The sequence below is a fragment of the Lottia gigantea genome (genome assembly GCF_000327385.1).
Source record: "Lottia gigantea unplaced genomic scaffold LOTGIsca_30, whole genome shotgun sequence".
NCBI classification, from domain to species: domain Eukaryota; kingdom Metazoa; phylum Mollusca; class Gastropoda; family Lottiidae; genus Lottia; species Lottia gigantea.
In genome coordinates, this window is record NW_008708987.1 from 2,444,492 (window position 1) to 2,462,428 (window position 17,937).

At 33.9% G+C, this 17,937-nt stretch overlaps 3 protein-coding genes across 3 annotated transcripts; 2 read left to right on the top strand and 1 right to left on the bottom strand.

Annotated features, from left to right (window-relative positions):
- Positions 1-3,284: 3,284 nt before the first annotated feature.
- On the top strand, positions 3,285-3,620 carry LOTGIDRAFT_101520 (hypothetical protein; the record flags this gene model as incomplete). The annotated part of the gene is made up of 1 exon (XM_009057573.1): positions 3,285-3,620. A coding segment is annotated over one exon (336 nt), but the record flags the coding sequence as incomplete, so codon positions are not given.
- An 81-nt stretch (positions 3,621-3,701) lies between these two features.
- Positions 3,702-4,022, top strand: LOTGIDRAFT_59328 (hypothetical protein; the record flags this gene model as incomplete). Its single annotated transcript, XM_009057421.1, has 1 exon — positions 3,702-4,022. A coding segment is annotated over one exon (321 nt), but the record flags the coding sequence as incomplete, so codon positions are not given.
- A 361-nt stretch (positions 4,023-4,383) lies between these two features.
- Positions 4,384-11,691, bottom strand: LOTGIDRAFT_119299 (hypothetical protein; the record flags this gene model as incomplete). Its single annotated transcript, XM_009057574.1, has 7 exons — positions 4,384-4,655; positions 4,817-4,988; positions 6,155-6,295; positions 6,622-6,813; positions 9,733-9,804; positions 11,206-11,380; positions 11,480-11,691. Coding segments are annotated over 7 exons (1,236 nt in total), but the record flags the coding sequence as incomplete, so codon positions are not given.
- Between the last annotated feature and the right edge of the window lie 6,246 nt (positions 11,692-17,937).

Sequence of the window (17,937 nt, forward strand, 5' to 3'; positions counted from 1 at the left end):
GACCTGAAAGGCACGTGCAGATTTCTATCGATGTTTTGATTGGCTACTAATAATAGAGCTACCGTGAACTTTGCTTTGGAATTTTGCTGTTGGTTTAAGTATACTGTTAGGTAAGAATGGTGTTGGGGGTAGGCGAGGGGTATTATATCATTCTAAGAAAGAGTGACGTAAAAAACTTCTTCAAGCAGACAATATAATCCTAAATATCGTCTAGAATAGTAAGTTAAACTTCCTTTTATTTCCAGATTTGCTGATATTTATAAAAGGAAAAGGAAATTGTTTTTGATATTTCTGTTTATCTCTACCACTGTAATGTATTTATGGTTGGTTTTGACTCTACTCGATATTTTAACATTTAATACATGTAGGTATTTTAATATACTTTCTGAAGGTTTTCAATTTGCAAATTAATGTTCAAAAAGGACAATTCTGGCTGAGTTACGTGGCCTTGTCTCCCTGTAGCTATGGAACGGGATTAAGAGCGAGCTTTGTTTTATATTTCAGAAAGTCTGTTTGCCTCCAATGTATTAGCGAGTTTATTAAACGGTGCCACATCTCCGATATTTTATGAACTGTGCTGTGAGATAACCTATCCAGTAGACGAGTGTATCACCAGCGTCATCCTAACTTTACCAAGTTCTATAGCCTCTCTTATTTCCCTTGGGACTATTCTACGTACAGAAGATTGGTAGGTATACAAGCATAATGAGATTAATTTTACAAATTCTTCTGTATATCTGATAATTATCGACCCCATTGTAATCTAACATGTTTTCTACCACTGTCCCGTTCTAATGACGTTATTTTTTTTAAACAAACCAAGTGTGTTATCTAGAACCCGTGTTTTGATGAAACCCCGACCCCCTAGAGGCACCAACCTTACAATCTTTATGAAAATATGTATTTTATCTTTGTTGTAATATTGAGAGATTTAAGCCAGATTTACAAAAACTCAGCCATCGAATACAGATTACAGACAAATCATCAACATTAAAACAAAGGCCAGTTTAATGTCAGGTAGTTTTTAGCAAACAAAACCAACATTAATTTAGCGAGGATTACGATTAGAATGGATGTAATTAAAAAACAAAGGAGGTCTCTACAATTACAAAGAGGGTTGCTCGGCTCCCTTTCATCCATGGTGTCTAAAATATCACTGTTTACCCTCCTTTCACTCAAACTTCTGGCTTTTTCTCTACATCTCTGTTCAGTTAACGATCCAGTCAAAATCACTGTTGCTATTTCTCCTTCATTGAAATTCTCCTCGCTGAAAGGAAAAGTTTCACGATACAAAACGAACGTATCTTTAGCTGGTATATCAAAATGAATTATTCGCTATCTCGGTGGTATTGAATGAAAACTACTCATAACACTTTTCAGAGTAAAAAGCCAACTTATGGTTTGTATACAATTAAATAAGAGTGTAATTTAAGGTAATTACATCACTATATGCGTTTAGGGGAGATGTGATTCGGCTAAGATTGTCGTTGCCTCTCCAATTTAGAGCAGCAGACGACCTGAAAGGCTAACAGAGTAAAATAACTATCAGAGGATAAAGTCCACATGAGAAAGTTCTCCTTGTCAAGAATGTCAGTACCATCTCTTAGAACTCTTGTAGCAATACATCATATCTAAACCACGCCCCCATAACTTCCCTGATATTAAATAATGATCAACTACTATTCTGATACCATGACAATCATATCCTGAACATGGTATCTTTTTTTTACATAGTCCTAGAGATGGTATAACGAAAAGGGGTGTGGTTTGGACATGGTGATACCATGGTAACAATATTGAAGGCTTGTCAATCAACAACAATTCTATGATAGTTTTATTGATGATTATAATTATTTATGTGCAGATTTCAAATTACCATTTTGCATCAAAGAAAAAATATAAAGAAATACACGAAAATATTAAAAGTTATTATATTAGTATGGAAATCCATCCAGTCGTGAAAACAGGCAGTGTGAGGACAACAAACAGTGTAAACAAATATTGTCAACAAACATTGTATACAAACATTGTCAACAAACAATGTCAACAAACATTGTCAACAAACATTGCCAACATCTATTGAAAAATAAAATTGTAAACAAACATTGTCAACGAACATTGTAAACAAACATTGCAAACAAACATTGCAAACAAATAATGTAAACAAACATTGTCAACAAACACTGTAAACGAACATTGTCAACAAACGTTGTCAACAAACATTGTTAAATAAAAAGGGTACAATATGGGATCTAAAAAGGTTAAAAGTAGATTTTAAAGGATTTATTCGAAGATAAGGGAGAGATGAAAGGAGAGGAGATGAGAGATGAAAGGAGAGGAGATGAGAGATGAGGGAGAGATGAAAGGAGAGGAGATGAGAGATGAGGGGAGGAGAGGAGAGATGAAAGGAGAGGAGATGAGAGATAAGGGAGAGATGAAAGGAGAGGAGATGAGAGATGAGGAGAGGAGAGGAGAGATGAAAGGAGAGGAGATGAGAGATGAGGGAGAGATGAAAGGAGAGGAGATGAGAGATGAGGGGAGGAGAGGAGAGGAGAAGAGAGGGGTGAGACATCATCACCATGGTCAAGGTATTTCGTCTTTATCTTAGAGATGTCAATGTAATTTTTGAAGTTTGCAAAAAAAAAACTTGATCGGAGTCATTGACAGAAAGATGATATCGAGGGCTCTGATTGGCTGTATTCAGTGGCGTACAATCTAATTAAATCGTTGACCTTGTCACAAAAACGTGGGTCATTAAGTTAAGGTATAAGATGTTGACCATTGTGAAGATGGGGGCTGTTCAAACAATAGTATTACCATAGAAATTATCATTATAATGAAAGTGTTTTAGTTAATATTCAAAAAGAAAAACTTAACGGCACCATAACCTGCATGGATAAAATCAAAATAAAATGTCAAAAGAGAAGCTATTGAGCTATTTACTAGAGCTACTATTTATTAAGCTAAATATACTAAAGCTAATGTTTATTGACCTATATATACTAAAGCTAATATTTATTGACCTATATATACTAAAGCTAATATTTATTGACCTATATATACTCAAGCTAATGTTTATTGACCTATATATACTAAAGCTAATATTTATTGACCTATATATACTCAAGCTAAACTATATTGACCTATATATACTCAAGCTAATGTTTATTGACCTATATATACTAAAGCTAAACTATATTGACCTATATATACTCAAGCTAATGTTTATTGACCTATATATACTCAAGCTAAACTATATTGACCTATATATACTCAAGCTAATATTTATTGACCTATATATACTAAAGCTAATGTTTATTGACCTATATATACTCAAGCTAATGTTAATTGACCTATATATACTAAAGCTAATGTTTATTGACCTATATATACTAAAGCTAATATTTATTGACCTATATATACTAAAGCTAATGTTTATTGACCTATATATACTAAAGCTAATATTTATTGACCTATATATACTCAAGCTAAACTATATTGACCTATATATACTCAAGCTAATGTTTATTGACCTATATATACTAAAGCTAAACTATATTGACCTATATATACTCAAGCTAATGTTTATTGACCTATATATACTCAAGCTAAACTATATTGACCTATATATACTCAAGCTAATATTTATTGACCTATATATACTAAAGCTAATGTTTATTGACCTATATATACTCAAGCTAATGTTAATTGACCTATATATACTAAAGCTAATGTTTATTGACCTATATATACTCAAGCTAAACTATATTGACCTATATATACTAAAGCTAATATTTATTGACCTATATATACTCAAGCTAATATTTATTGACCTATATATACTAAAGCTAATATTTATTGACCTATATATACTCAAGCTAAACTATATTGACCTATATATACTCAAGCTAATATTTATTTACCTATATATACTAAAGCTAATGTTTATTGACCTATATATACTAAAGCTAATGTTTATTGACCTATATATACTCAAGCTAAACTATATTGACCTATATATACTCAAGCTAAACTATAGTGACCGATATATACTCAAGCTAAACTATATTGACCTATATATACTCAAGCTAAACTATATTGACCTATATATACTCAAGCTAAACTATATTGACCTATATATACTCAAGCTAAACTATATTGACCTATATATACTCAAGCTAATATTTATTGACCTATATATACTAAAGCTAATGTTTATTGACCTATATATACTAAAGCTAATGTTTATTGACCTATATATACTAAAGCTAATGTTTATTGACCTATATATACTCAAGCTAATATTTATTGAGCTATATATACTCAAGCTAAACTATATTAAGCTATATCAATATCAGCAAAATAACTTAAAGCCAAGGGAGATTAATCGTCTAATACATCACACAAACAATCGTCAGCAAATCGTAACATTTGTTGAAGTGAAAGTAGAGCGTATCTATCCACCGTTTCGTTTAATTCTGTTTCCTTCTCGTAATTTTTAACTGGTAAAACATGGCCTCTTGGTAGCCCTATTAATTGGGAAACTTTATCCACCACCTTGGCAACGTCACGAGAATAAAATAAATTAGACAAATTTTCTTTCACTTCTTGAGAAATCTCGTCAACTTTTGTTAAAATTATGACTTGAGGTATTCCTAAAATATAATAGATAAATCACAAAATAGCAATAAAACTATTTTACTATTTCTTTTAAATCTTAAATTATTTCAATATATAGGTTAAATCAAATGGCTCAACAAATGTAAAATACTGAACGAAATAATCCTGACTAAAAAAGAAAATAACACGAACCTACCTCTCTGATTGGCTAATTTCTGTATCATTTTAAACTGAGTTAAAATAGATGCATTCATAACGTTGACTGAAGTTCCATCAATAATAAACGCTAGACAATGTATTTTATCATTTAAACTCGGTGTTTTTATATATCCCGGAGTTTCTGGTGTGATCGCAGCAAAAGGGTTAAACTGAAAATAATATAGGAGACTTTATAGGGAATGTAAAGAGGGGACACTGATCAATTTGAAAAGCGGAAGTGACGACGACGACGATGTGAACACTTCATTTGCATATCTTATTGATATTATGACCATGTTTATACCATGACCAGTTATATCGTCACATCTGCCAGTATGTTCATTCCGGGTTTCAACTTTGAAGTGTTGTGGAAAGTTGTAACTGAGTTCTATCAGCTGGTAATGTAAATATTTAGATGACTATACAGATAGCTAAAATTGAGTTCTATCAGCTGGTAAAGTAAATATTTAGATGACTATACAGATAGCTAAAATTGAGTTCTATCAGCTGGTAAAGTAAATATTTAGACGACTATACAGATAGCTGAAATTGAGTTCTATCAGCTGGTAAAGTAAATATTTAGACGACTATACAAATAGCTGAAATTGAGCTCTATCAGTTGGTAAAGTAAATAACTAGGTGACTATAGAGATAGCTGAAATTGAGTTCTATCAGCTGGTAAAGTAAATATTTAGATGACTATACAGATAGCTGAAATTGAGCTCTATCAGCTGGTAAAGTAAATATTTAGATAACTATATAGATAGCTGAAATTGAGCTCTATCAGCTGGTAAAGTAAATATTTAGATAACTATATAGACAGCTGAAATTGAGCTCTGTCAGCTGGTAAAGTAAATATTTAGATAACTATATAGACAGCTGAAATTGAGTTCTATCAGCTGGTAAAGTAAATATTTAGATAACTATACAGATAGCGGAAATTGAGCTCTATCAGCTGGTAAGGTAAATATTTAGATCACTATACAGATAGCTGAAATTGAGTTCTATCAGCTGGTAAAGTAAATATTTAGATGACTATACAGATGGCTGAAATTGAGCTCTATCAGCTGGTAAAGTAAATATTTAGATGACTATACAGATAGCTGAAATTGAGTTCTATCAGCTGGTAAAGTAAATATTTAGATGACTATACAGATAGCTGAAATTGAGTTCTATCAGCTGGTAAAGTAAATATTTAGATGACTATACAGATGGCTGAAATTGAGCTCTATCAGCTGGTAAAGTAAATATTTAGATGACTATATAGATAGCTGAAATTGAGCTCTATCAGCTGGTAAAGTAAATATTTAGATGACTATACAGATAAATAACCTACTGAATATTTATTCGGCATGTGTCCATCTAACATAGCAGTAATATCTTCAGGATCTACTCCTTGGGACTCCTCCAGACCTCGTGTATCACATAATCTTACTTTCAAATATTGCGACCCATTTCTTATTTGATAACTTCTAAACTGTAAAAACAAAACCTTTTTATATGATGTACTTTCTTTTCCTGTCCTTGATCCTTTTCCTGTTCATGGTCATTATTCTATCTTGGGTCCGGTCCTTGTCCTGTCCTGTCTTGGTCCTTTTACTGGTCCTGTTCTCGTCTTGTCCTGCCCCGTCCTCTAGTAGGTCGTCTAGTCCTTGTCCTGTCCTGTTCTTGTCCGGTTCTTGGTCCTCTCCTTGGTCTGTCCTTGGTCGTCTGGTCATGTCTTATCAATTATTCCCATAGTATACTTCTATTATCATTCCATTCATCGTCTCATTCCATCTATCCAAATATCTAATTACTAACCTTGGTGGTGAAACTATGTTCAGCACTTCCGGCAGCAGCTTGACTGGTCACGTGACCTCTGAATACAGAATTGATGGTATTGAAATAACTTGATTTACCGGCGCCTACACATCCAACCATTAGAATTCTACATTGGTCAACCTCGGCTCCTTGTATTGGTTTATAATCTTCTACAGTTTTCTTGATTGTGGCCTGTTAACAAAAATAGCTTGCCAGGCAAGGTAATATATGTCCACTAGCAGGTTTGATTTTGAATAGAAAAATTTGTCAGTACAGTAACAATTACCAGTATGAAATATTCAACCTTCAGTCATACACTTCTTTTGAACTTTTCAGGGCGATACTGAATAATTTTACCAAGTTTTGACCAATTCAGGCAAGATTCGTTCCCTCTAGAATGTTTACGAGCTAAAAAGTGAATGTTTTTATTAAAACGAGGTCAATAACTCATACATTTTCTTTTTCAATTTTTTTCAATGGGTGACTACAAACACTCACACCAAGTTTCATCTAAATCCGACAAGAATTGTGCCTTCTAGAGTGTTTACGAGCAATTGTGGGCGGACCGACTGACCGAAGAACCATGTTTTCTTCATTGACCCGTTCTTACCACCGAAGACCTTTTATTTTATCAGTGGTTCAATTAGATGAGTTGGGATCCGTGGACTTGGTTCAACCAGTCCATGCGAGCTAAAAATTGAACGCGTTTTCAAGAACAAGGACAATAACTCATACTAAATATTTTTTTTTTCTGATTTTGATAGGGATCATCCTTGGGTGATAACGAACATTCACATTAAGTTTCGTCACAGTCTGTCAACAATTGAACCTTCTAGAGTTTTTACAAGCTAAAATTGAAAGCGTTTTCAAGAGCAAGGTGTCTAAAGAATCTGCAATCGATTGCAAAAAAAAGTGTGGAAGCGGAATTTTGAATTTTGGCTGTGTTTTTTTTTCAATTTCCGGTTATATGTATTCAGTAATTGCCAAAAGTGTCACAGCTCATATCTCGTGACCTTCACCTTTGATAACTGAACTAAGGTTGTTGCCCCTGATCTGTCCAAAAGTATATTCACAATGTTAACTTCCGGTTCTAGAGCCATTTGAAAATCGCGATTCTTATCTTTAAATAGCTCTGTCACATGACCTAATTAGCGTATGACAAAATTTTGTATCCTCTATGTGAGCGATCACTCCTTTCTGATGGTATATCACACTTGATATTTTGATAAATAGTGTTTTTGAAAATTTGAAAATTTTGCACGAATTCTATAGTTACAGTGCGTAATTTGGTTTTTGCCGTATAGACTTCTTACGTATATCTCATGATCTAATGATTGTAGAAACATAATATAACATTGTACACATGATAGCAAACATAACAAAATTTTGGGGTGGGCGTGGCACATTCGGGTTAGATTCATATTTACTATTTACCTAATGTAATTTATTTTTTTTATAACTCGCAAAGTATGCATTTGTCAACCTTTAAACTTTGCCTCAAAATAGAGCACTACTTTGTCGAGTTTCTAATAAAGTCACAGTTGTCTGATAATGAGTACTATCGGTTTTACAGCTATTTTATAATCGACTTTTTACTACCTACTGTTTTTTCCATTTACTACCGAATTCTTTCGTCTTTGCACTACCGAACGTTAGATGGTTTACCGACTTTTTACTACCGAATTTTGACATGCTCTATTTTTCGGTACAAAATGTCACCATGACTTTAAAATGCAACGTTTCACCAATGCATCAGGTCGGATACGCATGGGTACCGTCCACGGTTCTAGTTGCAGTGCGTTCTATGAATGTTTGTTGTTGTTTTTTTCGAATTCTTCCCAGAGCGCCCAGGCAAAACTGTTAATGCAACATATAAACTGTTATAATTCTCTCCGCAAAAACCGCGAAACTAATTTAAATGAATGTATTTTCACGCATTTTTTTGCAACCGGAAATGACGTTGGATAAAATCCATTTTTTACGTTTTTTTTCTAATTTACATCTCTAATTTTGATCCGACTTTGATCGAATTTTTTATGTTTATAATTACGCGTAAAAACCGTACAGATTATATTAATTTGAATCACCTTAGAAGAAGAAAATAAAACCGGAAGTGACTCATGCGCCATTACCAGAGAGAGGCGCATTTTCGTTAAAATTCTAATAAGTTTGCCATTATCTGATTTGTATGATTTTGGTGTGTATCAAAACCTTGTTATCTAACACTTGTCGAGATCAGCGTTTTGAATTTCGAATTTTTTTTATGCCCGTTTGAAATTTTTGAAAATTTAAAAGTCTGTATCTTGTGACCTTGACCTTCAATGACCTTAAATTATTAGTGTAGATTGTCCTTAACCTCAGCTTTCTATAGATATCCTGATATTGGAAGAAAAACATCAACTCCCGGTTTATAGACATCGAAAACTGACATTGTTGCAACTTTGGACGGCTGTACCACATTCCTTAATAAATATAGGGGCTTGATTTTTCAGATTCTTAATGTTGGATTGGTTATCTTTCCAACAATATGAATGAATAAGTGACATGAATGGCTGAATACAATTTCCAATTTACAAAAAACAAATCCAATATTTTATCAAATGATGGATTGATTTGACTGACAGTAGAGTGTATGGAGACGAGTCTCAATGAAAGCACTGGCCTAGATCACAGAGCAATAGATAAGTCTATTGATTATGTGAAAATTAGTTAGTCATTAGTATGATTTTAGCTGAAATGACACACACACAAACATACACGTACTCTGATATATAATATACTGTATATAGCCATGGCCCCAGTCCTGAAATAACTCTAACTTAGAAATCGATTAATATATTGATATAACATGATACATTTATATGAAGAAATATCTACTTTTAGAATAAACGGGTATTGTTCAATGGTGTTGTTCTACCGTAAAAAAAATTGTTAAGATTTTGATTTCTTTTGTAAGCTACAACCAAACGTTTTGTGTATACATGGGGAAATTTGTTCTGAAGTTCCGAGTAATGGCGTTTGACTATTATGGAGGCTTTGGTAGCTGTAGAATCAAATTATAAAGGGTATTATCTGGTTATCGTGTTGCATTTTGAGTCTATTTGGCATCACAGTCTGTAGCTGATCGATCCAGTAACTTTCGCGTTGTAGACGTCTAAGCTTTGATACTAGGTGATGTAGAAACTGTTTCTATATAGGCATGATGAGAAGGTCATCAATGGAATGATAGGGAAGGTTGAAGTGATTCGCAATTGGTCTATCCTTGCCATGCACTATATCATAGCGATGGCCATTGAATCGCGTTCGAAGCGCGTTTTGAGTCTCGCCAACATATTGTAAATCGCATTTTTTACAAGAAATTATGAATATGATATTCTGATCTCCGCAAGAAATTAGGTTATTCATCGTAAACAATTTTCCGTTATTTTTGAAGGGTAACAGGTATGTGTTAAGGGTGATAATAAAACTGTTGAATTGACACTTTCACCTCTCACATTAGTCATGGTCCAACACACACAGATTGTTATCAGTATAGTCAGAGATTATGACATATGATTATGTAATCCCTTAACCCTAATAAAATCTATTTTATTTTTATATAAAATTTTTGCATAAAAATTTGAAAAATATTTCTATTGAAAGCTGTGAATTCGCAAATTATCAAACCATTGGAATTTCTTTAGATTAAAATTAGAACTCAAATAACAAAATAATTTGTAATACTTGTGAAATATGCAAGTATTTCTACAGGAGAGTATCTCTTATAAACGGACGATATAAATCGGAGAGTACACTTTCTTTCACCATAATTTGGAAATCCTTCCTTATAAAAAAGGCACATCTAGGTTAGTGAGGATTTAACATAATATACTCTCTTGCATTTTGAGACCTCTCTGTAAGTCAATTTAGTAAATGTTAATACATGTACACGAATACCAGTCAGCATGTCAACTCGTCGACAAAATTTAGGGTAGAGTTCGCCTACAGAGGTCAACTCGTCGACAAAAATTTTATCGGAGAGTTCGTCTACAGAAGTCAACTCGTCGACAAAATTTTATCGGAGAGTTCGTCTACAGAAGTCAACTCGTCGACAAAATTTTATCGGAGAGTTCGTCTACAGAAGTCAACTCGTCGACAAAATTTTATCGGAGAGTTCGTCTACAAAAGTCAACTCGTCGACAAAATTTTATCGGAGCGTTCGTCTACAGAAGTCAACTCGTCGACAAAATTTGATAAGAGAAGTCGTCATATGATCAAATTCCTATCACGGGTGACAGATCTGATTATTTATGTGTGGGTTTTGTTTTATCAATTGAATAATTGAGAAGCGGTATAAATTAGTTTTGTTATTTTTTACAAATTGAGAATATTGATGTGACATTTCTGGAGTGTAATTATATAATTGATCTATTTATCAGATACCCGAAAGTTTTAATTTCATGTTGAAAAATTGTCGGCTTAAAAGCACCGGAGTTGAAAGCTGAGAGTCTTAAAGGTTCCAAATCCATGGGACTCTTTGCCACGCTCAGAGCTGTTCACAGTTCTAGTTTATATTTGTTACCAAGCAAGTTGTTACTCACCTACTAACTGATAAACTTCGACTTCATCATAGTTAAAATTATTATTACAAACAGTGGCTGGGTCGAGATGTTGATGATGACCATAATCATAATCATATTCATAACCATATGTTTGGTGGATTTCGTCTATATATTGTTGATTAAAACAACCATTAGACCGAAACATTTCATTGGTTTTTCTGGTAGGGTCCATGAAAACTGTAAAAATTCCAAACGATGGTCCCTGCGTAGGATACTGGCCAATTTGTAATCCTTCTGAATATATGCCTTGATTCAACTTTTGAGTATTTCCCTCAGACAAGGTGAAAATAAACGCTGATGTATCTTGGACTATGGTGTTGGTGCTCTTCCAATCTATTGCGGTATATCCACCAAAAACACAACCATCAGTATTCCAACAGATTGTTACAGTAGCTCCTTTATTGTCACATTTCTTATGAAATACATCTGCCGAGAGACCATCTATAGTGGCTTTATAGATTCGTTTTAGATGTTTTGTAGTGTTGATCCAGGTTCGAAGTTGGGCCTTGTCGGATTCCGTGAGTGTTGCCTTTTCCCTAGATGAAAATATAAAACCAAAAATCCCGTCACCATAGTCTACCTCGTCTCATCACAGCTTTCAGGTTTTAAGACATACCTCAAGTTTCATAATTGAAACATGAAACCTACATGTATGCAATTTCTTCACAGATTTTATATAATGACTAGGGTTTAAAATTCAAATCTACTCCACAGTTGCACAAGTGTCACATTCAGTTTAGCAATTCATATGTAAATATTCACTCGTACCTGCAAGGTGAAACATTATAGGGTGTAATAATAAGTGTCCCGGTAATCGATATTAAAGCGATTTTACTTCCTCATTACTGGGTCGCACCTGACTGCATCGTGCCTGTAAAGTGTCCGGACGTCGTGGTATGAATCTTTCATTTTCCACTATATAGTATGGAGATGTAAAGTTGCCAAAATTGTCGATTGTGTTGCAGGTTTAAAATACCAATGTCGTCATTACAAAGTACATTTGTCAATGCTACAAGGTTCAATTGTCGATTTTTAAAAATACAAAATGTATACGTATTCTCTAAAATCCAATGCCACACGAATGCAGATGACATTTTACACTTTGCATTATGAAGCTTTGCATAATAGACTTAATTGCTCACGCACATTTATAAATTTCCGTATATTTCCCCGTCTTTTAACGTATGAAACTGAATACGTCATCATTCCATATAAGGTATACGTTCGATTATGTAAAGTCTATTATGCAAGGCTTGATCATGCAAAGTGTTAAATGCAAAGTGTAAAATGCAAAGTGTTAAATGCAAAGTGTAAAATGCAAAGTGTAAAATGCAAAGTGTAAAATGCAAAGTGTTAAATGCAAAGTGTGAAATGCCAAGTGTATAATGTTATCTGCATTCATGTGGCATTTCATTAGATTTTGGAGAAAACTTATACATTTTGCATTTTTACAATTCGACAATTGTACTTTGCAGCATTGACAAATGCATTTTGTAATGGCGACGTTATACCTCCATAGTACTGAAGATCTCATATCGTACACCGGACACCGTATACAGATAACATGCCTTGTTTTTGTACTAAAGGAAACGCAGCTTAATCGCAACGTGAACACAACTCTTTCAGTGAAGCAATAAGGTAGGAATAGACTACGTGAGATAACAGGTGCGGTGTACGATGAGGGGAAATTGATGAAGCAAAAACACAAGGTACTTCATACAGATCCCGACATGAAACATCTGCGTCTATACCTTCTTGACAGCTAATCTACTCAGAAAAATGGCAGATGTTTCGGTCTAAATACGATCACGATTGTCATCTTCTCTTGTCGAATTCTCATATTAAACTCGTGTTTTTGAATTCTTATAAATATAATAAGTATTAAGTTATTATCCTATCTAGTCAAAGACAAAATGAAATAGCTTATATAATGATACTGAAGCTTGAGAAAATTGAAATACTCACCTGTACTATGCCTATTATCTAATATTATAACCTTTATATTATATACTCAATCTTATTGCTGAGAAAATTGTTATTTTTCTAGGAAATTAGGCTGGGTTATTTATTAAACCCAAATTGTAGATTTTTTTTTATATTGACAGGCTCTGACTAAACAAGTAAATATACAAAATGGAAAGTAATAAAGTTTTGAACGAAAACTACCCAAATTGTGAGGAGTCAAAAATGAGTTAAAAAAAAGAAAAATAGAGTGGTAGCCTTCTATTTGCTGGCTTCAGTTGGATTTATTTTAAGTCGGATATTGTCAAGTTTAAATTGAAACAGTTTGAAACTGTACAAATTACCATGTTTAGCCTACAATCGTTTAATTCTACTCCGACCAACTTGTGATTGCGTTTAGGCTACCTTTACCATTTATTTTTTTTAATGTTTACAAATGACATCTCCAACAAGTTATATCAGTTTATATTTGTATCTTTATCCGCTGATTCAATCAACAATTGCGATATTCCGCGGGAAAAGGTGGATGTCGCTAATGAGGCATGCGCAGTAAAGCGTTCTCATTACGGTTACCGTTTACATTACACATTACACATTACGTTCCGATACCACCTCTGCGATATTAGCCTATTAGTTTGAATGAAGTCGATCATATATATTATCATATCATACATCAAAAACTCTGTCATTAACACAATCTCCTCGAATCTTTGACGGAAATTTTCAAATTTTCACCTAGGTCTAAAGAGTCTATGTTTGTCCCCATGGGCTGAATGTTAAACAGGACTATGTCCTTGTGAATTGGTCCTAAAAATAATAGTTGTATTTATAAAGCACTGAACTCCACTCTACATGGAGAGAGCTTACAATGTATTGGACCTAAAAAATAGTTTATATTTGTCTCCATAGGCTAAATGTTTGACAGGACCATGTCCTGTTGTAATAGACATAATTCTGACCCATGTAAAATAAAGAGTCTATGTTTGTTCCCATGGACTGAATGTTAGACAGGACCATGTAACCTTGGTGTATTGGACCTAATTCTGACCCATGTAAAATAAAGAGTCTATGTTTTGTTCCCATGGACTGAATGTTAGACAGGACTATGTCACCTTGGTGTATTCTGTCTAATTCTGACCCATGTAAAATAAAGAGTCTATGTTTGTTCCCATGGACTGAATGTTAGACAGGACCATGTCACCTTGGTGTATTGAACCTACTTCTGACTGATGTAAAATAAAGAGTCTATGTTTGTTCCCATGGACTGAATGTTAGACAGGATCATGTCACCTTGGTGTATTGGACCTAATTCTGACCCATGTAAAATAAAGAGGCTATGTTTGTTCCCATGGACTGAATGTTAGACAGGACCATGTCACCTTGGTGTATTGGACCTAATTCTGACCCATGTAAAATAAAGAGGCTATGTTTGTTCCCATGGACTGAATGTTAGACAGGACCATGTCACCTTGGTGTATTGGACCTAATTCTGACCCATGTAAAATAAAGAGTCTATGTTTGTTCCCATGGACTGAATGTTAGACAGGATCATGTCACCTTGGTGTATTGGACCTAATTCTGACCCATGTAAAATAAAGAGTCTGTGTTTGTCTCCATAGGCTGAATGTTAGACAGGGCCATATAACCTTGGTTTATTGGGTCTAATTCTGACCCATGTAAAATAAAGAGTCTATGTTTGTCTCCATAGGCTGAATGTTAGACAGGACCATATAACCTTGGTGTATTCTGTCTAATTCTGACCCATGTAAAATAAAGAGTCTATGTTTTTTCGCATGGACTGAATGTTAGACAGGACCATATAACCTTGGTGTATTGGACCTAATTCTGACCCATGTAAAATAAAGAGTCTATGTTTGTTCCCATGGACTGAATGTTAGACAGGGCCATATAACCTTGGTGTATTCTGTCTAATTCTGACCCATGTAAAATAAAGAGTCCATGTTTGTTCCCATGGGCTGAATGTTAGACAGGACCATGTCACCTTGGTGTATTGGACCTAATTCTGACCCATGTAAAATAAAGAGTCTATGTTTGTTCCCATGGACTGAATGTTAGACAGGGCCATATAACCTTGGTGTATTCTGTCTAATTCTGACCCATGTAAAATAAAGAGGTTATGTTTGTTCCCATGGACTGAATGTTAGACAGGGCCATATAACCTTGGTGTATTCTGTCTAATTCTGACCCATGTAAAATAAAGAGTCTATGTTTGTTCCCATGGACTGAATGTTAGACAGGACCATATAACCTTGGTGTATTGGACCTAATTCTGACCCATGTAAAATAAAGAGTCTATGTTTGTTCCCATGGACTGAATGTTAGACAGGGCCATATAACCTTGGTATATTCTGTCTAATTCTGACCCATGTAAAATAAAGAGTCCATGTTTGTTCCCATGGGCTGAATGTTAGACAGGACCATGTCACCTTGGTGTATTGGACCTAATTCTGACCCATGTAAAATAAAGAGTCTATGTTTGTTCCCATGGACTGAATGTTAGACAGGGCCATATAACCTTGGTGTATTCTGTCTAATTCTGACCCATGTAAAATAAAGAGGTTATGTTTGTTCCCATGGACTGAATGTTAGACAGGGCCATATAACCTTGGTGTATTCTGTCTAATTCTGACCCATGTAAAATAAAGAGTCTATGTTTGTTCCCATGGACTGAATGTTAGACAGGACCATGTCACCTTGGTGTATTGAACCTACTTTTGACCCATGTAAAATAAAGAGGCTATGTTTGTTCCCATGGACTGAATGTTAGACAGGACCATGTCACCTTGGTGTATTGGACCTTATTCTGACCCATGTAAAATAAAGAGTCTATGTTTGTTTTCATGGACTGAATGTTAGACAGTACCATATAACCTTGGTGTATTCTGTCTAATTCTGACCCATGTAAAATAAAGAGTTTATGTCCCCATGGACTAAATGTTAGACAGGACCATGCCCATGTGAATTGGCCTAATTCTGACCCATGTAAATATAGAATCTATGTTTGTCCCCATGGACTGAATGTTAGACAGGACCATGCCCATGTGAATTGGCCTAATTCTGACCCATGTAAATATAGAGTCTATGTTTGTCCCCATGGACTGAATGTTAGACAGGACCATGCCCATGTGAATTGGCCTAATTCTGACCCATGTAAATATAGAGTCTATGTTTGTCCCTGTGGACTGAATGTTAGACTGGACCATGTCTAAGTTAAGTGTACAAAATAGAATGTAAAAGAGTTTATTATTATTTTTATTATTATTATTATTATTAGCAAACACGTGTATTAAGAGGATCGCACCCCTTAACAAATACAAGACTTTGAGAAATTATTTTATCTTCTGTTCGTCTACATCCAGTCGGGAGTGGATCTCGACAAGAAACAGTAAGGCTATTGTTCCTAGACCGTAGGCTGATAACAAGGCGTAATTCATCCACATCGTACCTGAAATACCAAGTGTATCTATTATGAATGCAATCGTCTGGTTGATGGAATGAAATTATGTTTAAAGATGGGTTTCCATATATATAGTGTCAAATAAAGCAAACTATTTGATTAATTGGTGTTTCTAATGAATTATCGTGTATTCTTAATCATATCATCATGTTCTTATTGCATATAATTAAGAGTTTTAACCAATCATAAATGTCTATGTATGTAAAGTCTGGATAAACAAAAAAAAGACATTTGAATTCTACTGGTAATTTTCATCTAATTTAGCTACTTATGAATTAATTATGGACATGTGAGACAAACTGGTATTTTTCAAAGTCATTAGAACACCTCTACTTTCTATTCATATAAGTATTAGCATTTTCATTTTCATACATGAAAATAAGGGAACCCATCTTAAACGTCTATTTTCCTATCAAACACTGGCTTATGATGGGAATAGGGGATCAGACAACTAAAGACTATATCACACAATTTGTCACTGTTATTGCGAAACAGGTCCTACATGACCGCATGATTGGTTAAAAAATAACGTCATTTGAACTTGATTGTGATGGAATATTTGCTAGATTGTCATCATCAGTTTATATAGTATACTTCTCCTGAGTTTTATTGTACACAGCGTTTCAACAATTTACATAGTCGTCATCGGTTTATATAGTATACTTCTCCTGAGTTTTATTGTACACAACTTTTCTATAATTTACATTGTCATCATCAGTTTATATGGTATACTACTCCTGGGTTTTATTGTACACAACTTTTCTATAATTTACATTGTCATCATCAGTTTATATGGTATACTACTCCTGAGTTTTATTGTACACAATTTTTCTATAATTTACATTGTCACCATCAGTTTATATGGTATACTACTCCTGAGTTTTATTGTACACAATTTTTCTATAATTTACATTGTCGTCATCGGTTTATATAGTATACTACTCCTGAGTTTTATTGTACACAATTTTGCTACAATTTACATTGTCATCATCAGTTTATATAGTATACTACTCCTGGTTTTATTGTACACAATTTTTCTACAATTTACATTGTCATCATCGGTTTATATAGTATACTACTCCTGAGTTTTATTGTACACAATTTTTCTACAATTTACATTGTCATCATCAGTCTATATGGTATAATACTCCTGAGTTTTATTGTACACATCGTTTCAACAATTTACATTGTCATCATCAGTCTATATGGTATACTACTCCTGAGTTTTATTGTACACAATTTTTCAACAATTTACATTATCATCATGTGAATGTT